Source organism: Martes martes (assembly GCF_963455335.1).
Source record: "Martes martes genome assembly, chromosome: 5".
NCBI classification, from domain to species: Eukaryota; Metazoa; Chordata; class Mammalia; order Carnivora; family Mustelidae; genus Martes; species Martes martes.
The window spans coordinates 138,792,692-138,818,212 of NC_137892.1; the positions used below are offsets into that span (position 1 = coordinate 138,792,692).

Genomic DNA, 25,521 nt, shown 5'->3' on the forward strand with positions numbered 1-25,521 from the left:
CTGTCTGGCCATTATTTCTGTCTCCGTTCAAAAGAAGATTGAATACCACAGCATGTCCAATACTGCATATTCCATATAAAACGCACATGTAGTAACTAAGGAAACATTTGTTAACAAAGAAACACGGCAAGAAAAAAAAAAGCGATTGATGTTTTACCCAAATAAACATCCCAGAATATACATGTCCAGGTAAGTGTTGATTTATTCAACAGTCATGTGTTACTGGGGTTCAACACACGTTCATGTCTCCTCCTTCAAGATAGATGGCCATCCTTTTGAATGGTCTTAATAGTTGTAAATCCTCATGTCAGGGTGATTTTGATTTGGGGAACCATCTAAACCCCTTTGAAGCCAAGACTGGTGATGAGGATGATATGGACAAAATATGATAGTCTTGGGTTCAAAAAGAAACAAAACCTGTGATCTTTATATGCCAAATAAAGTGGCTTCTGAGGCATTTGTGCAGCAGCCACATCTCAGGAACTAATACTTGGCTTCTCAAGGTGACTACCTTGAAGACTAATGCTCATTAGTTATCTAATCTCTGGCATGTTGCCAAAAGATGGGTCTCATTACTGTAGAGGAATCCAGTAGGGCATCGGTTAAGGTCAGAGTTCCTGCCCAGATGTTCTCCAAAGCTTCGTTTCACCATTTCAGATCTCTGACCCCGGGAGAAAAGACAAATAAGTAAATTCTCCTGGTAGAGCCTTAGAAGATTTCTTAGCAATCACTGGAGTTGCACGTCAATGGTGTTCTACTGAGTTGAAGAAGAATGAACTTAACCTCATCTTCTCACTGTTTCTTCTCTGTAGAGGAGGCTACCATGGGTGCAGTCCTTACACACTTGGCCTGACCAACGTAGGGCCCTACAAGATGGAGCTGCCCAGTGGGATGGGCTGCCAATCAGTGAGTTCTGGGATTTTTCTCTTGTTTCTCGAAAGTCTGCTGGGTAGGTGCTATGATTGATCAGATTGTCCAGGTATTAGGATTCGAAATGAATATAAAGCCTATCGTTAATCAGGGGCTGAATTTGACTTAGTGGAACCAAAGCCCACTTGGAGGAAATGTTTATTAGAAAGGCCTTCAGGGTCTGAGTAATAATTAGTGATAGAGATTTTTAAAGTTTGTTTTGCTTTTAAACAAAATCAAGTAAACTACCAATAAATGCATTGAAACTAGTTCTCCAAGCCTTGAGTGCCTAAGATTTCTAGAGAACTATCATCCCTGTACTCACCTTCTGTTCTCACTTGCTATATATATCCACCTCAGCAGAAGGCTCGGATACCTAATTATTCCTATTCTTTCAGATGCCCTTACTCTCCAAACTCTTGAGCGAGTTCTTTCCAGGCTGACACTGAAATCAGTTTCCTTTGTAAAGGGCCCACATAACTGATTTCTAAGAAAAAATTATCTTTTCAAACCAAAATATTAGAGTTTCATCCAAGGTGGGAGAGGAGCAAGGGAGGAATCTCAGTATCAAATTAAGAAGCCCTCTTACCCTGATCGGCATCACATTCTCCTTCAAATTGGCTACCTTGTCTTCCCGGTTTGCCAAATTCCTTCTTTTGTCACTTGCAGACAATGTGCCCAGATGTTTTCCGTGGCCCTTGGGGAGGAAGCCACTGTCGAGATTCTCCCGTGCAAACGATTAGAAAATGCAGCTGTGCACCAGGTTCAAGGGGTTAGGGTGGGAGGTGGGTGGTGAAAGGTCAGGAGGGACAAGGAAACTAGAGAAAGGCTGTACCATTCCTAAGTGAACAGATTGAGAAAAAAAAAAAAAATGGAAACGGGAGGAGTCAAAGGAAACAAAACTAGAAACCCACCCCACCCCACCCCACCCCACCCCACCCCCACCCCCCACCCCCATAGAATCAGCATTTCCCATGCCTCTCACCGTGGCGCTGTCTGGCTGTGAGGAAAAGCATCTCACGCTATCAGAGCTAGGCTAAACAATCACTTGGTGCTTAATTAAAGGGGCTCTGTTAGCTCTATTAGCAACAGCTCTGCTATCAATTTTAAAAGAAAATAAGGCTGGTAGAATTGTTTACCAATTCCCAGTGGGGAAGGGTGGGGGAGAATACTTTTTGCAATCTCTTGAAATGCCAGACAAGAAGCGCGCCGCCCCCAGGGATTCAGAATGCCAGCCAAAATGATAACATCTGTCAAAGCTTAAGGCCATTCCCAAAGGCTGCTGATGTCTCTTGCAAGTTTTAAAGGCGTTCTCAAAAGGAAAGCTGTCACTTACCCATGGCGGTTTTAGTGACATTCTTTACCTACTCTCATCCTGAGAGGAGGCTTGGAAGCAGACTCTCTTCTTCACTAATCAACAGGTCTCCCCTGGTGCCTGTCGGCACAGTTCAAGACTTTTCAATAGCTGCTTCTAAGTAGTGCTGAAAGAAAGAGCTAAATGCTTCTGCGGAAGGTATTTGACAAAATAGTCTGGCTCACGGGGTTGAGAAAAAGAATGCAAATGGAAGTCTTTAAAAGGGAGTTGAGGGAAATTGGAAGGGGAGGTGAACCATGAGAGACTATGGACTCTGAAAAACAACCTGAGGGTTTTGAAGGGGGGTGGGGGAGGTTGGGGGAACCAGGTGGTGGGTATTAGGAGGGCACAGATTGCATGGAGCACTGGGTGTGGTGCAAAAACAATGAATACTGTTACACTGAAAAGAAATGAAAAATTTTTAAAAATTAAAAAAGTAATTAAATTAATTAAAAAAAATTTTTTTTAAAAGAGCTTTGAAAGGAAGAAAAATCCCTGTCTCCTTAAAGTTCAGATGGGATAATGGCAAAATGAAGGTTGGAGGATGAAAGAATGAGCATTGAAACAGGATGCTGTGGTCCCAGAACTGAAAACTGTAAGGAGACTTAAAGCTATGTATACACACACACACACACACACACACACATATATACAACCCTCCTTATATATATATAATTATGTATATATAACTATATAGTTATATATGTTATATATAATATATATTATATATAATATATGTATATAATATATATACAGTATATATGGTATATACTGTATATATACAGTATATACTGTATATGTATATACATATATGTATATATAGTATGTATATAGTTTACATATAGTATACAAATACTATACACACACGTATATATACAACCCTCCATATATATAATTACGTATATATAACTATATAGTTATATATATAGTTATATATATTATATATTATATATAATATATGTATATATAATATATATACAGTGTATATTATATAATGTATATATGGTATATACTGTATATATGTATATATGTGTATATACTGTATATATGTATATGTGTGTATATATGTATATATGTGTATATATGTGTGTGTATATACTGTATATGTATATACATATATGTATATAGTGTATATATAGTATACATATAGTATACACATACTATACACACACACATATATATGACCCTCCATATATATATAATTATGTATATATAACTATATAGTTATATATATAGTTATATATTATATATTATATTATATATGTGTATATATATTCAGTATATACAGTATATATATTCTTGTTCTCTATGTTATATATATAACAGTATATATTATTATATATATGATATATTTAATATATATAATATATATACAGTATATATACAGTATATATACATATATACAGTATATGCCATATATACAGTATATAATACATACTGTATATATTATATATATACATATATTATATATAATATATAATATATATAACTATATATATAACTATATAGTTATATATACATAATTATATATATATGGAGGGTTGTATATATATGTGTGTGTGGTATATATACTGTATATACTGTATATATGTGTATATATATTATATAATATACTATATATAGTATATATGTATATATGTGTATATATACATAATGTATATATATTATATATAACTATATATAACTATATATTATATATAGTATATACAGTATATATATATATTCTTCTATCCTTTTGTCAGTATGTGTGTATATATATATATATATAACCCTCCATTTTAAAAATGAAGAAACCAAGGCCCACAATGGGGAGGCTGGGGAGCTAGGACTTTACCCTAAGCCTTCTGACTCCAAACCAGTGCTCCCAGCCTATGGCCATCTTTTTTCACACTAACATTCCAGCAGGATGAACCCAGGCTTGACAATAATTCCTGTTCTGCTGGCCAGACTTAGGAGACCCGTGAAGTCAGCGGACCAGGAGTCCACTCCCAGCCCCGGCTGGTTCAGCTATGAGCAAAGGCTCCACCTATTGTGTCTTTTTTTTTTCATTTGGAAGATGGGAGATAGCAGCACCTGTATCCATCCCTCATTACCAGGCTTCATGAGATCAAGGGAAGAGAGCTTTCTGTACAGGGAGGCAAAAAATAGCAATGTCAAGTGTACCCATAGAGCCAGACCTGTGGATCCAACCTAAATGGCATCAAGAACTGCAATTGGTTTCATGTACCTCGTGGACTTCAACCCAACCACAAAACGATGACCATGGAACCTTGCAGCAGGCAGAAGTGCTCAAGAGATAGCTCTTGCCTTCCCTCCCCATATTGGGTCCCTGGGTCCCTCTCCCTTTCCATCCTCTCTGCCTCCTCCTTCTTTGAGGCTTTCTGGGCTCCAAGCCAACTTGAAAATGCTAGAACCCCATGGTCATCTCTCTAGTGGCATCTGGAGGCTAAATGATAGTGACAGAATCCATTTCTGCTTCTCTGGACTGTTGTCTTTGGCATATCTGAAGTCAGATGTTTTCTTAACTCATATCTTCAAGAGACACCACTGATATATATTTAAATGGACTAGGAATACAAAAAGGGACTTCAGTCTCCTCCAGGGCTTTGGGGAGCTGAGAAGTGTTTGGTCCTTGTTGTAAAATGGCAGATTCATAGGTTTGCAGAAGCAAGCCAATGTATAAAATAGATTGAGTACAGAAGATTCCAGTTCTCAATTCCTCTTAGGGTTTGTTCACTGGGCGCATACAGGTGCCAATCTTGGTAGAAGTTCTTTCATCTCAGGCTTATGTCCTCACGGTCCCCATGGGCATAAGCAGGGTCCATGTTGTGAGCCTGATCTAGTCGCTGCTGTGGGAGATTTCATTACCTTCCTCTATCCTTTTGTCAGGATTTTGTCTTTCCAAGTGTTCATTCCAGACCCTGAACTTCAGATGTCACTCATGATGACACATGGGTGTCATCCTAAAGTCCACAGCCCCCGGACACCCCAGACCTTGTACCTATCATGTCATTCTTCCCCATCTTTTGCAAAATGAGTTTTCTTTTCCTTTAAGAATTGTTCTTTCTTGGCCTTTCACTCCATTTAATGGTTTCTATCCTAGCAGCTAAAGTAAAAACGCTTCCGTCTCTACTCTGTTGCTCGCGTGGTCTCCAGGAGAACATCCACTCTTTACACCCTTGGTGTTGTCATGGTGATGCCACTGCACCCCATCCCTCTCCAGAAGCAGCCTGACCTGGAGTTACAGCAATGAGCTCAGGAAGGAAATGTGAAATGTGAAATGAAATAAGAAGCTGATTACAGCAGGTGACCCCTCTCATCACTGAACTTGTGGGCAGTGGGGGACAAATCATGAAAGGTCTATCACCATTTTAAGCAAAACCTTCTCTCGGTTTGGTTTTGTCCAAATGTAAGCCATTAGGGTTGATTTTGCTCCACCTTCTGATCTCTCTCTTTATAGCTCAGCTTGCTAAATGTCCAAATTGTATCTTTTGAACATATGTTCCATCCTTTAGAGTCATCTTTGACTGTTTTCTCTTCCTTTCTTACTAAGAATTTAAAAATTCATTCTCTGGAGGCATAGGTTTATTTGTCTAGCATATCCTGTTCATCAAACAACTTCAGCGAAGACAAAAAAATGTGCTTTCTGGGCTTGATTCCCTTTCCATTACTTCCTTCTTCGCACTTCCAGCCCCCAACTCCAACTAACCAAAGATGTCAGGTACCCTGGTCGAGCCAGCTCTCCCAAATACCACATGTACCTTAAAATATGTTTGGGACCAGGGAGTGTTCTTTCCCATTTTTAAATGAAGAGCTGATATATAAAATATAATTTGTGCCTCCGTGTTGATGATGATGACGGAAGTCTTCTGTCCCTTTTCTCTAGACGTCAGGAGATAAGACAACCTCCCCGCATCTCAGCAAGTGCTGGGATGGCAGGTGGTTGCTCTCCTCCCAGATTGCTTTCACTGTCACTGGGGCTGGGGCTCTGCCACGTCCACACCTCCCTCTGCACCCTTCTGCTGTCCATGGATACGGGCTGTGTCGTGCTGTTTAGAATCAAATTAGAGACGTGGATAAAAATTCTCAAGGTTCAGTCGTGTATGGATGCAGTCGCTCTTGGAAAGACTTCCTGCCCCCTGCCACCATGGGTGAACATTATCGGACTCCAGTACTTTCCTCTTTAGACCAGATTCTAATTGTTCTACAAACATATTTATTAACTCTAAAGACTGAGACACTCTATAGCTTTAAAACAGTACATCAGATTAAGGGGCAATAAAAGGTAAACAGAGTTATTTTCAAATAGATGAAATCCACACTCCAATTACATTTGAATTAAATCTACCCAGTTGAGAGGATAGGCATCCTTGGGTGAAATAGCTCTGTATTCCAGACTCAGTGATACTTTGGGGCATTTCTTCCCCAGACGGAAGTGACTGAAGTGGTTCGTGTATGTTTTTATGGCTCTCCTACTCTCTCTGCTCAAACTAAAGTGCAAGTTGTTCCAAAAGAATGTCCCCCCTTCAGAATGCTATGCCCTCATTTCCTGTTTACTGTATTCTAAGGCTTCTAATCAATCTACTCATCCTCTTTTCTTTTTTTCTGTTTCCCCCCATTCTACTGAATGCCATTCTCACATCTTCAAATGCTATGTTTTGTGTGTTTGTTTGTTTGTTGTTTGGTTCTTGTTTTTTGCAGACTGCTGCCAAGCGAAAGACAAGTATATTGAACAGTTCAAAGATACACTGAACACTTCTGTGGCCAAATCAATTGCTGGGTTTTTTGCAGAGCCAATTCAAGTGGGTATATTGACCTTAGACATTAATTGGGCTGACTTTTAAATTATCAGAGATTTTTAACTCAGACATTCTAGAGAATTCGAAAATATTTAAGTGACCATTGCTGTGTCCCTCTCCAAATTCAATTCATTCTTTTGGTCTCCTTAAAAAAAAGAGGGCCCCTGATTTTCTACTGACCTTCAAACACTCCTGCATTCCTGGGTTGAACAGATAGATGAAACTACTGAATTCCTAAAATTCTGAAGAAATGGAAACCCCAGCAAATTTTAGTTGTTTAATACCCACACTGCCAGGAGGAGTATCTCTTCAATTTGACCAAATCCCCTTCATCCACTTTGTTTCTAATCTCAGAAATAAGCATTTGCTTCATTTTCCCCAAAGGAATGGCATAGAGTAATCGTCCTCTCTTCACCCACAGTTGGAGCAGTTCTAAAGATCATTTTAAAAATTTCTAGTATTACTAATACTATTGATGATAATGATCTAGCTTCTTTATTTTTTTTTTCTTAATAGTTTCAAAGAACTATGCTGTTCTTAGAGGACACCCTGGTTTGGTCTTTTGCAGGGGGTAAATGGAGTCGTCCAGTACCCAAAGGGGTTTCTACAGGAAGCCTTTGAGTTGGTGCGGGAGCGGGGAGGCGTGTGCATCGCAGATGAGGTGAGCTGTGGACTGACTGTGGGTAGGGAGTCAGGGCAGGAAAGGCACAGGGAGAAACTTCTTCAAACCTCCCTCCACAATCCAAGACAAAAGCATCTCCTGTGGGAATTCCAGGGTGAGGGTATGAATTAATGAAGCCTTTGCTAGTTGACTGGTTGGTTAGTGGCTTATTTGGTCCATTTAACAAGCACAACAGAACTTAAATATCCAAATTAGAGTCTATCAAATGAGTGGGCACTTTCAAGTTCTCCTGTGGGGACTGTGTCAGGGGTAGCTCAAAAACCGCACAGGAAATTTAATCTCGTAACCAAGTTTTCATCCTAATTTTGCCAAAATAGTATTAACCAGCCTGGCAGCATTCATCTTACCTTAATTAAAAGAAAAAAAAAAACTTGTTTGGAAAAGATATTAAAAGAAAAAAAAATGCACGGGGCGCCTGGGTGTCTCAGTTGATTAAGCAACTGACCCTTGATTTCGACTCAGGTCACCATCTTAGCCTCGTGAGATCAAGCCCCAGCTCAGGCTCTGCGCTGGGCATGGAGCCTGCTTAAATTCTCTCTGGCTCACCCTCTGCCCCTCCCCCCACAAAAGAAAAAAAAATGCAGCCTCTAAGAAAGGAGAGGGCCACCGTTCCAGATATTTAAAAACTAGTTCCAAAAAAATTCCTAAAATAGCTGAAGTTAAGGTATCATTGGAGGAATAAGCATACAGTAGCACCAAGGGAACACTCCAAAGGGAACAAAATTCACCAACTCTGCAAGCGTTAGCTTGTGTCTTTTTTAAAGGTAACAATTTCATCGTAATCACACCTCATATTAGGGTATATCAAAGACAGTAGTCTTTTGTCTGCTGAGAATAGCAACAGAGGTCAAAGGACCAGAGGATGGTCCCCAGGACCACAGAGAGCCCCTGGCTCATTCCTGGGTGACCAGTCATGATTCTACAAACAAGCACTTACACCCACCAAGAACAGGTGGGCGCTTGTGACTATGTTTCCCACCTGTTTCAGTCCTGCTGTCTTCCATCTGAACATTTGCTCAACCAAACGTTCCCTATGGCAGTCTTTGGGCTGTCCCCTCTGCAAATTTTTTTGGTAATTTCCTCATGTGCAGCCAGGTTTTTGATAACCCCAGGTGGCCGGGATGGCCCCCCAGAGTGCTGCACACATACACACCGCCAACTCACCCCACCCCTTTCCCGGACCTGCTGCTGGGAGTTTAGGGAATGCAAACCAATCATAGTCCTGAAGAAAGTTAACTGCTATTAAAAAAAGAAGAAGAAGATTTACAATTTGCTACATCAGCGAGGGAATCAATTTTAACCTTTGGAATCAGCACTTCGTGAAGCTGCCACAATTGGACTAACAGTGAGAGAAAGTAGATTGAATTTTAAAAATATATGACTTTCAGAATTTTCTAAGATGGGTGTTTCTATCACTTTTTTTTTTTAAGATTTATTTATTAATTTGAGAGAAAGTGAGTGAGGGCATGAGTGTGGGGGAGGAGCCGAGGGAGAGAGAGAATCTCAAGTAGACTCCCTGTTGAAAATGGAACTCCACATGGGCTCAAACCTAGGACCCCAAGACCACAAACCCAGCCAAAACCAAGAGTCAGTGGGCCAACTGACTGAGCCAGCCGGTGCCCCGGTTTTATCAGGCAGCAGCCAAACCAGCCCCAATCCCCTCCCTATAACTGCAGCTTCTCCCCTGCTGCCTTACCCACTGGAGATCCTTATTAAGGATTGCTAACCAGCATGTTCCTTTCATGTGCATTACTTATCTGACCCTCACAGCGGCCCTGGGATGTATTGCTGTTACTATTTCTACTTAACAGAGTTAACATAGGTTCAGAGGACTTCGGAAATATGTCCAAAATCCCACAAAACTAGTAAATGGGTTCTGGTAACTGAAAGCTCAGACACAGATGAAGTGTTGTGTCCATGATCCTACAAAGATGGTGATGCTAATGACTGGCAGTGATGATACAGAAGAGGAAGGAAGAGGAGGAGAGAGAAGTGATCACAGTCAGAAAAGCCATCATTTCTTGAAAGGTTTCCAATGATTTGGCGTTTATTTCCATCAGGTGCAGACAGGATTTGGAAGACTGGGCTCTCACTTCTGGGGCTTCCAAACCCATGGCATCCTGCCAGACATTGTCACCATGGCTAAAGGGATTGGGAATGGCTTTCCCATGGCAGCAGTTGTGACAACCCCAGGTAGGGCCAACAGGGAAGTTGCATTTTCTTCTGGGTCTCTCCCATCAGCGATGGTGGAAAACAGGTGTTTCAGAACTTGTGTGTGTTGAAGAGCATGGTGGGAACTCTACATGCATTTCTGAAGTGATAATAAAGAGGGATGGTCTGCCAGATGGTGGAAGAAATGGAAGAAAGCCAGTCCTTTTTGCTCTTGCTGTAAGCAAGATGAATTCTCCCACACCCACAATGCAAGGCAGGGTTCTCACACTCCAACAAGGTATAGGAAACTGTGCTGCAAAAACAAAACCCACACAAGAGACCCCTTTTAACCAACCTAAAGCTAACTGTGAAATTTCCAAGGGAATCATGTTTTGAGGGAGACTCTTCCTTGGGCTTGCTACTCCCATATGTTATAAACTCAGGGTCCAGAGTGGACAGTTTTCTCTGTTTCTGTCTCATCAACAAAATGGCCAAATAAAGTACATCTGACTCAGTCAGAATATTCTATAAAATGAACATAAGAATGAACCCTATTTCAGTTTTAGTGAGGTTTTACAGAAAATGATTTTTATGAACCATTTATCATTAAAAGTCTTTAAACCATTTTGCTCTTCCCACTAGTAGGAAGCACACTTTAGATATACTAAAGGATAATTAAGTGCTCTGATATTTCAGTGTTTTTATTGAATGAATAAAGCTCCTTCTGCTCTCCACACAACAGGCCAATAATTTGAGAGGAGAGATTGGGGGCACAAAAACCAGCAAACTGAGGAGATGGCAGATTATCATCCTAAGGAGTGTCTCCCCTGGGCAGAAAGTCTAAACTCCTTGTTTGTTAGCAAAAGGGGGAAGCACGAAGGGGTTGGAGACAACTGTAGGCATCTAAGAAAGGTCTTGTAACTTCTTTGTCCTTGGTCAGTTGCTCTTTGTCTACAGGAATCTGGTGGTGTCATGTAAACCTTTTTTTTTTTTTTTTAAGATTTTTATTTATTTATTTGAAAGAGAGGAAGAGAGAACATAGAGGAAGAAGTAGAAGCAGACTTCCCTCTGAACAGAAAGCCTGATGTGGGGCTCCATCCCAGGACCTGAGATCATGATCTGAGCCAAAGGCAGAGGCCTAGCCCACTGAGCCACCCATGTGCCCCTCATTCCTGTAAATCTCAAACATAACATTGGCATTTCTGTTTGTACTTCCTTATCTCCTCAAGTGATGTAGGTTTCAAGTAAAAAAACAAACAAACAAAAAAACCAGTTTATGCAAATCTCAGCTATAAGCAAAATTCCTTCAGTGATTAGCACATCTACATGCAGGGTGAAGCAGGAATTTCTAAGCTATAGGTCACAACAACAAAGGAAAATGAAGCAATATGTAATCAGACATGCTGTGTTTCTACCTGTTACAGATATTAAAATGTGGATATAGAAAGTAAAGGATAATGAACCAAATATATGCTCACCCAGAAACAATCCAGAAATTGTTACAAAATCCTTGATGTTATTTTATTTATTTTTTTTAAAGATTTTATTTATTTATTTGACAGACAGAGATCACAAGTAGGCAGAGAGTCAGGCAGAGATAGAGGAGGAAGCAGGCTCCCCGCCAAGCAGAGAGCCCGATGCGGGGCTCGATCCCAGGACTCTGGGATCATGACCTGAGCTGAAGGCAGAGGCTTTTAACCCACTGAGCCACCCAGGCGCCCCGATGTTATTTTAAAAAAGAAAAAATGTTTCCTTCTTAGTCCCAAGAGTATAATATAGAAAGAAAGGTTAATAATGAAGATCCCATGTAAATTCTCATAAATCAAACGTTAAGGTACTTTTCAACTCACACAACACATTACAGATGTTGTTATCACACTTCTCATTGAGTGAATAAGCAATTTTTCCCGATCCACTAGACACGTGGATCAGTCAGCTGGGGCTACCATATCAAGACACCACATGGTGGGTGGCTTAAACAGCAGATATTTATTTTCTCATAGTTCTGGAAGCTGGAATCCAAGATCAAGGGGCCATCAAAGTTGATTCCTAGTGAGATCTCTCTTGCCGATGGCCAACTTCTTACTGTGTCCTTACATGTCATTTTCCTCAGAAAGAGAGAGAGAGAGAGAGCTCTAGTGTCTCTTTCTCTTCTTAGAAAGACACCAGTGCTATAAAGCCCCCACCCTTGTGACTGCATTTAACCTTAATTACTCCACTAAAGGCCCCATCTCCAAATATATCCACACTGGGCGTAGGGCTTCAACATCTGAAGAGGGGTCAGTAGGGTGGGGAGACACGTAATTCCATCCATAACCTCCACTTTCTGGTGAGCGAAGAATGCGCTGGATACGATGCCGTGAAATACATTATTAATACAACCCAAAAGTCAATATAATTCAAATGGTGTGATGGAAGATGATAGATAGGAACGTCTCACTCTCTACTCACCTTTTATCTTCTCCCCCCTAGAGATTGCCAAGTCTCTGGCTACACGCCTTTTTCACTTCAACACCTTTGGAGGGAACCCCATGGCCTGTGCCATTGGGTCAGCGGTGCTCGAGGTATGTTCCAACAGCCACATCAACATATCTCATTTCACAGAATGGCTACTTCAAAACCACACACACACCCCCACACACACACTATTCGACCTCTGTCACATCACATTATTCAAGGGAAGAGGTAATTACCAGTTCATGAATTTAAGTTCAATTTCCAGTGATTATTCTGTCCCTTCACTCCTTTTTAAAGCTCTACTTTGGGTGCTTGAAGTATGAGATACAAAATAATTTATAATCGACTTCATATGGATAGGAAATAGAAGAAAAGGTCACTAGCTGAGAGCACTGAAATTTCTTTTTTATTTGAGTACTCTGTGATGGATAGTCACCAAGTGCTATCCTTGAATTCAGGTTAATTGTGGCCTGGTCTCTATTGTCTTCTTTCCTTTGGTGGAACAGTCATAAAGAGAAACTGCATTCAGCGGGACCAATGAGGTAATTCAGCTGTTGTTCAGACCCTGTCCCTCAATTTCCCTGCTGTCTCCTCTGGTAAATGCCCTTGCTAATGTGCATAATAAGAGCATTTGCTTAAGTACGTACAGGGTATCACTGGAAGAATGCCCAAGAAACGATTCTCTGTGGTTGTTTGTGGGGAGGGAGACGAGGTGTTTGGGGGACCGGAGTCAGCGAGGACCGCTCTACTGCGTACACTTTCATACATTCTGATTTTTGAACGAGGCCCATGATTCACCGATTTAAAAATTTTGAGTATATTTAAATAAAAATAAGTAAGTAAAAGCTCCTCTTGCTGATCAAAAATTTCTTCAAATAGGATAAAATCACAAAACGAAAAGTGGGAGGAGGAGTGTTTCATTTGCTTCATTCGGTAGACATTGCCAAATTTTTGTTTAAGTGTTGCGTCCCCGCAACCTGGTAGAGAGGATTTAGGTGAATAAGCAGAACTTAAGTCATGTAATTATTATCAGCTAAATATAAGTGTGGTATATTGTGTGTAGGAGATAAAAATCACAGGTGTCTCCCATGAGTGGAAGTAGGTGAAAATTGTTTTGTATCTTCAGGGCCCTGACTCTAGGCCCACACAGGGCTTCACTCAGTCTGTCAGGCCACTGCCCTGTAGTGGGACACTCAAGCAATGATAGTGTATCCCTGGCTGAGGGCCACTCTACAGAGGCCAGTAAGCTCCCAGTAGCGTGAGAATCTGTGACGGGTCTCCCCTCAGAGCATTGCCTTCTTCACGACTGTATCCCACTTCTCAGCCAGGCCAGGTGATAATGAACCTCAGGATAATGGCGTCGGCGTTAGAGACAGCATGGAGACATGTCTTTACTCTTTCCCATATTTTTAATCACCCCTGAAGATGAGGAGGGCTGGGGGACCGTATCTGCTGTACCAAGCCTCTTTTTTCTCCTTACAGCAAAGCTCTTTGTTGTATAGGACCTGGTTCCATTAGACTTTCAGTTCCAAGTATCTGGTCAAGTTTCTATAAAGAAGGTCATACACATTTATCTCTCGATGCTTCTCAGTCAATATTAGAATTTTTTTTTTAATGCAAGGCCATGTGCGACTTTCTCTAAACAGGTGATTAAAGAAGAAAAGCTACAGGAAAACAGTCATGAAGTTGGCACCCACATGCTACAGAAGTTTGCTGAGCTGCGGGATGAGTTTGAGATTGTTGGAGATGTCCGAGGCAAAGGCCTCATGATTGGAATAGAAATGGTGAAGGACAAGGTAGGTTCTGATCTGCCGTGCTCCCTGTGACTTCTTGGGGTTGGGAAGAATTAAAGTAAGAAGCATGAGCCACAAGGTCATTTCATTCATTCTTAGGGAGAGCACACAAGGCCAGAGAGACTCAGCAAAGCCCAGCAAAGACAAGTGGGGAGTGCCAAAAGCCAGCAGGTCAAGAGTTCTAGAAGAGTGAGGGAGGGCTTTTGGAACAGGGAGCTGATATTTTTCTTGCCACTCAAGGCAAAGAATATTGGTGACAAATGAATATTTAGAATCAGACATATGGATATGGAGAAGGCAGGAAGTTATTTGGGGAGGGGCTGGTGGCCCAGAGAGCTCATGGAAGTAAGGGAGGCCAGGAGAGAGTTGTGAGGATGTTTTGGGGTGAGGATATTAAGGATCTACAGGATTTTGAATTATTCTGTTTGTGAATATTTTCCAATCTCCAAGTAACCAGGCAGGGTGTGACTTTCCAATGACATTTCCCACTGTGACCTCAAACTCAGAATGACAACAATTGAACTTGGCTTTTTCCTCCAAACCAGTTATTCCTCCAAGTTCGCGGTTTCTGTTTCTCACCCTCCACCGTTCTCCCAATTACCCAGCCTCCAAACCAGAAAATAACTTGAAAATCCTTCTCTCCTTGTTTCTAGTGTCAAGTCCTGTGGATCCTTTCTTTGCCAAGTCTCTCAAATCCTTCCCTGTGTCTCCAGGGCTGTCCCTGCAGCCCGTGTTCCTCCCCTTCATAAAAGCAAAGCGTAGACCCACTGAGGAGAGCAACAGGGGGAGAATCTTGGCACCAGGCTGACGAAGTCAGACTAGCCCCTTCACCCTCACTCTTGTCCCACTTTCTCTTAAGTGGCTTCTTGCTCTTTGATCTTAACACAGCATCCTACTTGAGGAGGGTTGACTCAATTATTCTAGGACTTAGACCAGACTATGGATAGAAGACTCTTCCATGAATACCACACAGCAGAGCCAGTACAAAACTGGAATGTTTAAACAGGATTTTAAAGCTAAGGGAAGAGAACAACAAAATAAGAGTAACATGAGACTAGGCCTTTTGGCTCATAAGCCACAAGTACTTATCTTCAGCTTGTGCTCCGGTCAAGAGCTGTTTTAAGGCTCAGAAGAGTCCATCCCAGTCCCCAACGCAGGAGCTCCCCCAAAGAATCCATGCTTTCAAATTCAGACACCACAGAGGAAAACCCAATGAGAGAGAAAGTGTTCCTGTCTTTCCCACTGTTCCAGACCGAGTTTCTGCGTACTCAGAGACACACAAACAAAACGTTCACCAGGACTTCATCATTCATGATTAAACCTCAGCATCCTCCACATGACCACTGATACAGGACAAGCCAAACTATGGTACATCCATCCCACAATGGCAGAGTTACATGTTCGATGGGAAAGGTGTGCAAACTGTGTGATTGGAAAAAATAAAACTGGCTATCAAATAGTATCTACTGAATGAGCTCTGCCATTTGGTAGTATTAAGCATAGGCTCCGAAGGCTGACCACCCAGCTTTACACCCCAGCTTGTCCATTCCCTAGTCCCATTCAACGCCCATTCAATGCCATTCACTTCCCTACACCCAATGCCACTCAAACTTTTCCCCAGCCATGGACCACAGTACTCTCCTGTCTGTATCTACCTGTGGGAGTCCTAGCCTTCTTCCAGATCTAACTCTTCATCAAACCTCCTCCCTAGCTTGTTTGTGGCTCCCCTAGACAGGGACTCCAGGCCTCAGAGAACCCCCCCTAGCACCCATTCCCTAAAAAGCTCCTCTGAAAAGATCTTTCAGAACCATGTATTTGTTGATTCAGGTTTCATATAGAAATATTTTACTTTCCTAAATAAGTTATACACTTTTGAGGCCAGGAATCATGCAGATGGTAAGTACTTTAAAAGTGTGTGTTGACTGAGTTCAGGTCCCTGCAACAATTCAGACCATGTTCGCATAATTACGACAGCTCAGAACTTGCCTATAACACTGTCCACCACAACCCAGAATTGAAACTCCCATTTGCTGTCGGTGAGGACATGTATCGGTATAGCCCTTGACACCGCAATTTGCCTGCATCTATCAACATTTTAAATGTATGCATTTGACCTAACGATTCCACTTCTAAAAATGTGCCCGAAATAAATATATGATAGAAGTTTGAAAGATATAGATGAGCAGGGATGTTTGTGGCATTGTTTATAATCATAAAAAATTGGAAACAACAAAAATATCCAACAACAGAGGATTAAACAAATTACCAACAAACTATGAAATATCTGGTAACCTTTAAGAAGATGAGGTCCAGTTGGGGAGGTATGTGCTATGGTGAGTGCTGTGAAGTGCGTAAGCCTGGCGATTCACAGACCTGTACCCCTGGGACTAATAATACATTATATGTTAAAAAAATTAAAAATTAAATTTTAAAAAAAGAAGATGAGGTCCAAATACAATGACATGCGAAGGTGTCTAAGATAGGCTATAAATTGTTATAACCAAATTGAAAAACGTTATAAAGTAGGACTCATTTTTCTAAATATGCATATAGATGTATTTCAATAGAAAAAGTGTCTGGTTCACATGAAATTATCAACGAGGGGTAAACCTAGGAGTAAGATTGGGGGAGAGAAAACTTTCCACTTCATGCACCTCCATTTCACTTTAAGGTTTTTTCTTGATAACTATGGATTATTTTATTTAACTGCAGATCTATGGGGGGGGGGGGACAAGAAAAAGGTAAACATGAAGGGACATTTACACACACACCAAGGGGTCAGTTAGAACTTCCCCACTCGATTATCAAGCAGCTGGGATACAGGCTTGAGCACAGGGCCTGAGCAGCTGTCCTGGGGCTGTCCCTCAGAGTTTTCTGCCCTGTTCTTCTCTGTGGAATGCATACAAGATGTTCAATGAGTCACAGCAGTTGAGGCTAGGGGATGATAAAATGGGCAAGGGAGCAGGGTGGGTGCTGGCCCAGTCCAGAATGAAGCCAGACTCCACCTGTGCAGACCCTCACTCTCCAGCAAGGCCCCACCAACTCAACTTCCCCTAGGGAAACCCTTCCAGAGGGTGCTGAATGCCCTCTGACCTCTCACTATCTCTACACCATATCTGATCACTTGACAGCTCTCACAGTTTACCTCAATTATTTTGTCATATTTCAATGTTCCCCGTCTACTTGAAGAGAATGTCAAGGGCAAGCAGGAATGCATGATGACATTTTAGGGTCAGTGAGAAGATCCTGGTCTCATCCCCCATCCCAGGTCCTCATCATCTTGCAACCTGAAAGTCTGACTTTTATTTTCCTTATCTCAAAGCTTTAAGACAGACAACAACGCAAACATCCCTGAGAGGTCCAGTCTTATTCTGTGCTGAGACACTGAGATCTAAGCAGGAAGGAAGGGTGGAGGCATGAGTTGGGGGAGGGGAATGGATACTGAAGCCCAGAGGGAGGGTGAGTAGGAAGCCCTGAGAAGGACAAAGCTGGGACCCCTAGAGGAGGTCCTCCTGTATCTCACAAGGATGACAGGGGCTGGCCCAGGAGCCAGAGTCATGCCTCCCTCTACATGTGAACCAGAGAACCAGACCTGTGTTGATGCTACCACGGCCATGTGCCACAGAAGACAGACCCTCGCTCAAGACAGGATCACAGCAGCAATTCCCGCACAGGCATCTGCCAGGCATTTCACCAATCCAGATGGCCCAGACTGGCCCAAGCCTTCTCATTCCATAGGCCGAGCGTGAGCCCCAAATGTCTGTAGTTTGGAAAGGCTTCCGGAGGGTGTGCACACACAGCCAGACTTGAAATGACTAAGACAGAGGGAGGCATCTGTACTCAGGCTCGAAAGACAGGAGACACACAGAAAAGGCGCCGGCCCCCAGCCCAGTGGCCACCAAAGGGGAAGTGGCATGTCTGGACCCCCGGGGAGAGACAACCTCCAATGCCTGATAACCTGAAACAGCCTCTGACCACCCCCCCAGACCCCCCCACCCTTCCACCCCCATTTAACCCCCACCCCTCAGCCAAGGGCTTACTTTTCCTAACCCTGGAGGATTAAGTCTTGGGGAAGAAAGAGCAAATTCCACAAGCCAGGGAGATGAGGACAGCCGGCACCACCCCAGCTGCCCTAGCCACACTATGGCCCAGGGAAAGCCTGGATCATTCATGCCCTTGTGTAACTTTGGAACCATTTCCTGGACTTTGAAATGAGCCCTTTACATGAGCAAAACAAAGTCAACAGTTGAGAATTAACCACATCAATAAAGCCGACTCCAAATTTGGCAAGGAAAGAACCAAATTCCCAGGATAGCCATTGGCAGAGCCAAGATTCCCTGGCTATCTGTATTCAACTTCATTTTTTCTTTAGGCATTTGGAATGAGTTGGGATAAAAACAAATATTTTTAATACCACCACCCCCAAAAAGACTCCATCCAGCAATTAACAGCTTTACTTTTCTTTCTTTCTTTTTTTTTTTTTAAGTTCTTATTTATTTGAGAGACAGAGCGCGCGCGAGCACGAGAGGTGGGAGGGTCAGAGAGAAAAGCGGACTCCCCGTTGAGCAGAGAGCCTGATGGGAGATTCGATCCTGGGATTCCCGGATCATGACCTGAGCGGGAGGCAGTCGCCCAACCAACTGAGCCACCCAGGTGCCCTAGAAAAGATTTTTGGAATGTATTTGCAGGTGAGCTGCCAGCCTCTTCCCCGAGAAGAAGTCAATGAAATCCATGACGACTGCAAACGCATGGGGCTTCTAATTGGCCGAGGCGGCATTTTTGCCCAGGTAAGAGAAAGGCTGGTCTTTCCCTGTGCCTTTCGGTAGGCGTCTCCCTGACGTCCCAGCGCTGGTCTCTTTCCTTCGCGGCCCAGCCCCACTTCCTCTGGGCATAAGGCTCAGATCTTTTCCTGAAAAAGGTGCAGTGAGGCCTGAAGACCACAAGGGGGCGCTATGTTCCAATGGTTTAGTTAAGCGGGGCTCTAGGAGGACCCTCTAACAAAAGCGTACCAAGAGATATACAACCAACCAGAGGATTTACAGTACAGGTCACAGTAGAGTCATCACAATCATGCAGTGACTAATTTCTCTCATGTATGAATTAATTCTAACCCTGTGAAAGCAATTCCGGTCGGGAGGAACCTAACAGTGCTGGCCGACCCAGGTGACCCTTCAGGAGAGGTGGGAGACCACCCTGGCTGGGTCCCTAATGAGAACCCAAAATCAGCCACTCCCAGCGCCCTTTACCCATGCAGAGTCCAGCTGTCCCCGCTCCGTCCTGGAAAGGCCAGGGATAGCCCTAGCAGGTGTGGTCCTGGGGCAGCTCTGCGCTGTAGGTGCTGTGGGCGAGCACTGATCCTGCTAGGAAAGCCCTCTCCCCAGATCTCTCACACCAGCAGGACCCTCCCCCTGAAGTGGTTCCAGGGCAGACATGTAAGATTTAGGGTAGCTTCTGCTCCTCCCCTAATTTATTCTTGTCCCTTGTCATCTTTCTTTCCCATTTTAAATGTCGGTCCTTCTTCCCGGTTTCCCTGCTCCCTTCTTGCCCCTCATTCTAGTTGAGTGAACACGCTTGCCTCCGACTTCTCGGAGAACACGGAAGCTCTTAAATAAGATCTCTATGTAAACTCATCTGTTCCCCACAACCGTTTCTTACTTCCTTTCCTGAAGATTCAGGGAATGAGGTGTCTCTCCTGTCAGATCTCCATTGACAATCTTATCTCCCAACACTCTCTACCTTTGTTCAAGGGGACATCACTGTGTTCTCTTGTATCTGTAAATTTTCCTCAACCTCCCCTCACCCTGTTAAGGAATAAGCTTAAAGTTCTCCCAGCCCAAACCAAACCACCTCAAACAAAACCAGAATGAGCACTTTTGGTGGGACATCCTCGAGGAGTTATTTCTAGTCCCGGTCACAAATATTTATTCTCCACAAATTAATGATTAAAAATCCTATAACTTATAAAAACATGAAACAATTGTTTACTTACTTAGTTATTTCTTAGTTATCTGGAAAATATTCAAGCGCTAAGCAGCATTTGTTATACTATAACTTATGTGACAATGATAAGATCCAGCCCCTCCCTTCTCAGAACTTGCAGGAAAGAAAGACATATAAACAGCCAATTAGAATACAATGTAGCAAGCTCATCTACAGCTATAATAAAAGGGTATCACAGGAGGAAAGAGAAGGGACTCCTGGCCCAGATTTTCTAACCAGGCTGAGCCTTACACAATGAAATAAACACCCAAAGCTTGGGTAGAAATGTTGCAGAGTGTGAAGAGCTACATGCTCACCAGTGTGGCTGAGGCATAAGGCTTGAGGCACTGAGTGGAATAATACAAAACCTTAATGCTGGTCAGGCACTGTTATAAACATTTTGCATTGACTCATGTAATGCTTTCAACAAGCCTATGAAATAAATACTGCTATTGTTGCAATTTTACAGATTAAAAAGAATCACAGAGTGGTTACGTAAATTGTCCAAGTCACACAGCTAGAGTTAGTGGCAGAACCAGGATCCAAGCTCAGGCAGCTTGATTTCTGAGTCTGTCCTCTGGGAAGAACAAACCTGAGGGGCCAAGACCGGGAGCAGGGGGCAGGGGGCGGTGGCTGATGGTGCTGTTTGAACTCACTCCGCAGTGGTGGGATTAAGGAGACATTCAGAGAACAACTCCAGGAGTGTGTAATGTACAGACTGGGATACGAAGCAGAGGGAGAGTCGAGGACCAAGCCTCATGTCTAACTTGGTTGAGACATGGCCAGGATGAACGCTGCTTTGAACATGCTCGGGCTGAGGAGTTTATGGACATCTGTTTCTGCAGACAAGTTGGTAGCTCAGAGGAGAGAATTGGGGCCAAGTCACGATTTTTGATTCGTCAGCCTCTCAGTGGTGAGAGGAGGAAGTCTCGGAGGTGGTGGGGGGAGGCTTTATGGGAAACTCAGTGAGAGCAGGACACACACTTGGGGGGCACCAGCATTTACAGGACGGGTGGGAGGCAAGGTGCCCAGATGGAGGAAATGCAAGGGCAGAGGTGCCCGGAGATTTAGCAAGCCCCAGAGGCACGAGGTGGGTGGGGGGCAAGTTCAAGGGGAGGGAGGGACCCAGGTGCCCCAGACAGTGTCCCTGCAGGGAGGGTGAGGACTGAAAAATGCCTACCACCTGGGCTCCCCACTTAACAGCGCACTGGCGGCTGTGGTGAGAGTGGCGTCAGAAGGCTGACGGAGCAGAGCCCACCCGGGCTGCCCTGGGTTGGGATGAGAAGAGAAGAGGGCAGAGTGAACAGTAATGGCCAATAAGCCCCAACCCCTTTTTTGAGTCAGTTTGAGTAAAAGGAGACAATAGTATTTGTATAGTGGCTAAAAGAGGGGGAGGCGACAGCTTTTTGTTTGGTGTGGTTTGAATTTGGGCTGGCAGACCTTTAAGTCTCCTTGTTTGCAGGCTGAGTTTGGGGTGGGGGAGAGGGGGTGCGGAGTCACAGCGATCAGGAAACTGAGAAGCTAGTTTGTAGGGTTGTATACCCAGACGTGGAGGCCAGCCTCAACACTCGCAGAAACGAAGTGTAGCTAAGGTGCCCGAGACCTCAGTGAAGGTGGTGGAAAGACCAGGAGGTGAGCAGATGGCAATAATGGAAGAGGGGCAGAGCCAGATGGCACCAGAATTGTTAGACTAGAAGGGAAATGGCCTGGGGGCAGCATCGGGGAGGGAGGAGACCCAGGAGGGAAATATAAGACATGTCATAAAAATAAGGTAAGAGTCTTAGCTTAGTGCATTTTCTCAAAGCAATATTTGATGCTATGATGATCTGTTGCTCTGTTTCCCTTTGTCTCCTCAGACATTCCGCATCGCGCCCTCCATGTGCATCACTAAACCAGATGTTCATTTTGCAGTGGAAGTATTTCGGTCTGCCTTAATCCAACACATGGAGAGAAGAGCTAAATAAAACTTTTAAAAATAAAATCCATAAGCTTCAAGAACTTCCCACTTCTGTTCAAGGGTTAATTTGAGGAATTCCATTAGAAAATTGGTGTAAATTGTATAGGATATGGTTGACTGCCCACCAGCCAAATGTGTTACCAGAGCCCCCATTATCTTGAGAAACCCATCCTTCAAGAAAGGATCTTTAGCCCTAACTCAGAGAATAAATCCTAATTATTCTAGGTTGGTTATGGTCATTTAGTTCCCCTTGCCAGCGATTGATTGATACATCACGTGTGACAATACTTGGGGACAACGAATCCTGAAAGAAAATATTTTGGTGGAGGTGCCTTAAGGTGAAGGTTTGTTTACTCTTCATTCTTCATCACTAGAAGACATGTCTTCTTGCTCAAACTATGTCAGCCATTTTGAGACCATGAAGACAAAGCTTCTTTGCTGGGGTTGGAAGGTAGAAGGAAGCTGAGTCCTTAGTAAGGTCAATGAGCCTCTGACTTAACCAATCCTAGATTTTTACCTTGGAGCTTCCTGTTATATGAGATAATAAACTCTGTGTATTGCACATACTTTTTGATTGAAGCTTATCATCTGTGGTTGCAGCCATAAGCCTCCTAAGAAATGAGGCAGAAAATACCCCATGTGGGTAACTGTCCCCTTCTTTTTTAACTCCCTTAAAATATCCATCAGAGCCTTCTTCTCGATTTCCGCTTCCATCACATCACCTGGAACTAAATCCTCACTACTCCTGTTGCAATAACCTCCAAGACTAGAATTTTCCAAACTTTAGTCATTAGAATACACATTTCCTGGGTTTTTTCCCACATGGATACACCACCCATCTTAGAATTGACTTAACATTTTTCCTTAGTTTAACTTGTTTCACTTAGATGTATTTGACAGTAACCTTTCTATAATAATAAGAAATGGGAAATCAGTACTTCTTGTCATACTGGAAAGTACTCATACAAATAAAATGAATGCAAAGCAACGTGATTCATCTCTAGCGAGACAACATTGCTTGTAGAAGTTCCCAGTCTGAGGCTTGTTCTCTCTTTGTTCCAAAGGAGACTAGAAAGCATTTGAAGGGTGTCAAAAACCACCAGCAAACTGATGCCCTCTCCTAAACACTAACAGAAGAGGGTCCACAGAATTGAAAGGGAAACAACTTTCTCAGAATGCAGTTAGATGTTTATTTGAACTGTGTCCAGTTTGATGTCGTGTTTCTGTGGCCCAACCCCTGGGGTTTCTGTTCCACTAACACATCCTACACCTCACGGCCAAATCTGTCTCCCGGGGGTATCGACTTAAACATGGCATTCCCTTGTACAAAACTTTCCAGTTGCTCCCCCACTGCACCCTGGATAAGATCAAAACCCCTTTAACCAGGAGCTCCATGCCCTCCTGTATCCAGTTTCCAAACAGAGCAAACACTTCCGAAGTGCTCTGTTTTGACAAGTGGGAAGATCATTGCATTGAGAGCCGAATGATCTGAATTCTAGGCTCAGTTCTTTCACCACTTATTTGCTCTAGATGACGATGGGTGAGCCTTCTGACCAATTTTTAAACCTCATTTTGTTCCCAGGCTTATCGATACTTGCTCTTCCCACCTCCTGAGTCGTGTTGGGAATCAAGTAAGCTACTGAATGTAAAAGCACTTTGAACTATGCAAATAGAAATTCTTCCCTTCAAGCTACATTTCTCTTCTTCCCTTTACCACAAAAACTCCCAAGAACAGTTTTCATGCTTCTGTGATCCTTCCTTGCTTCCTGCCCATGCCTCAACGACTAGAATTTCACTGCTGCCTCTCATTCCTTGGAAACGATCTTGTCAAAAGGCCATCAGTGACTTCTTTGTGGCCAAAATTTAATGTTTCCTTTAAATGTTCTTCTTTTTTCCTTTTACTTAATTATTTGAGAGAGAGAGGAAGCACAGATAGGGGAAACCATAGAAAGAGAGGGAGAAGCAGGCTCACCGCTGAGCAGGGAGCCGGAAGTAGCACTCCATCCCAGAACCCTGGGATCATGACCTAAGCCGAAGGCAGACGCTTGATCAATTATGCCACCCAGGCATCCCTGAATGTTCTTTCTAAACAACTGTTCCTTCTTGAATACAATTTTCTTGGCTTGTACATTGTGGTCCTTCTAACTCGGATGGCTCCCCCTAAGTCTCTTTCCTGGCAACCCTTCCACTACAAGCTTCTGTCCAGGGTCTGTCCTGGGCCATCACTTCTTCCATGCTGTACTCTCTCCTCTAAGTAGAATAGGGAATTTCCCAGGACAGGGAATTTCACCTGTCCTGACTATGCTGATGATGTCCAAATATTCATCTTCCGTCTCCTCCTTTATTCTGAGCCCCAACCCCAAGATTCTAGCTGTCTAGACACCTTCATGTGGATGTCACAAGAACACTTCAAATTCAGCATATCTGACATAAAGCACACTTAATATCTCTCCTTCAAGGAACTCCTTCTGGATTAGTGATACCTTTTGGTCTTGGCCTCAAAACTTAGGGCATTATTCTCTTTCAAGTTATCTTTTTGCTCTTCATATGACTAAGTCTCATGAAAATGTTCTCCAACATAGTTTTTCTTAACCAATCCTAGATTGGTTATATGTCCATTTATACCGAAACTGCGTTAATTTGGGCCATCATTCTGTCTTCTAAATGATTTAAACTACCTCCTAACTGGTATTCTGGACTCCTTCCCAATCCATTCTCTGCACTGATACCAGAGCCACTTGTTTGAGCAATAAATATGACCACATCTCTCATCTCCTGAAGACTTTCAGGGTTCCCTATTGTCCATGGAACAAAGTCCAAACTCCCAACTATTATGACATTCAAGGGCACTCACAATTTGCCCCCAAACCACCTTTTTGAGCTTTACTCATGCTGTTCCTTCCATGTTATGCACATAGGTTCTTTGATCCTGTAGTTCCCTCTACCTGGAATGTTATTCCTCTCTTCCTTGTCCAAGGAAATTATGGGGTCAGGGGGATTGGACAAAGAAACCAAGACTTACTTCTTTGTTCTTCTTCAAAGCCTTCCCATTTTCAAGAATCATTTTCTTTAAAAATAAAGCAAAAGGCAAGAACACTGAAAATAAAGTTTATGATAACCATTTAGGAATTTAACAAAACATGCAGAGGAAACAATAAAACACAAATTTAAATAAAACCAAAGCAAAACAAAATGTTTCCATACTCTAGTCCAGGTCCCTGCCAATGCTAGGACATCATCTCCTGGAAGAAAAGGGCTAAAGGAATTTAGTGGTTCAGATAAATTCCTAAAACATATTCCCTGTACAGGGCTTCCTGAGTCTTCCAAGATCCTGCGTGTGCCTAACGGTGCACTGTTACTCTCTCACCTCCAGGGGTCACTCTAGAGTAAAATCCGGCAATGGAATTCTGTCCGGTAAGGGGGGTCCTGGGCCTCATTCC

General features: G+C 43.0%; 1 protein-coding gene across 3 annotated transcripts in view; it reads left to right on the top strand.

Moving 5' to 3' along the window:
• Nucleotides 1-22,643, top strand: part of AGXT2 (alanine--glyoxylate aminotransferase 2) — a 36,224-nt gene extending 13,581 nt beyond the window's left edge. The window contains exons 6-14 of one of the 3 annotated variants that reach the window (XM_080804389.1): nt 813-906; nt 1,579-1,672; nt 6,965-7,065; nt 7,631-7,723; nt 9,805-9,937; nt 12,368-12,459; nt 13,999-14,148; nt 18,834-18,932; nt 21,981-22,643. In XM_080804389.1, coding sequence (XP_080660515.1) covers nt 813-906; nt 1,579-1,672; nt 6,965-7,065; nt 7,631-7,723; nt 9,805-9,937; nt 12,368-12,459; nt 13,999-14,148; nt 18,834-18,932; nt 21,981-22,088 — 964 coding nt within the window. In that variant the 3' untranslated portion in view covers nt 22,089-22,643. Of the gene's footprint in view, nt 1-812; nt 907-1,578; nt 1,673-6,964; nt 7,066-7,630; nt 7,724-9,804; nt 9,938-12,367; nt 12,460-13,998; nt 14,149-14,798; nt 15,607-18,833; nt 18,933-21,980 lie in introns of those variants that run through there. The other 2 variants (XM_080804391.1, XM_080804390.1) reach the window with 2 other exon arrangements.
• The last annotated feature ends 2,878 nt before the right edge of the window (nt 22,644-25,521 follow it).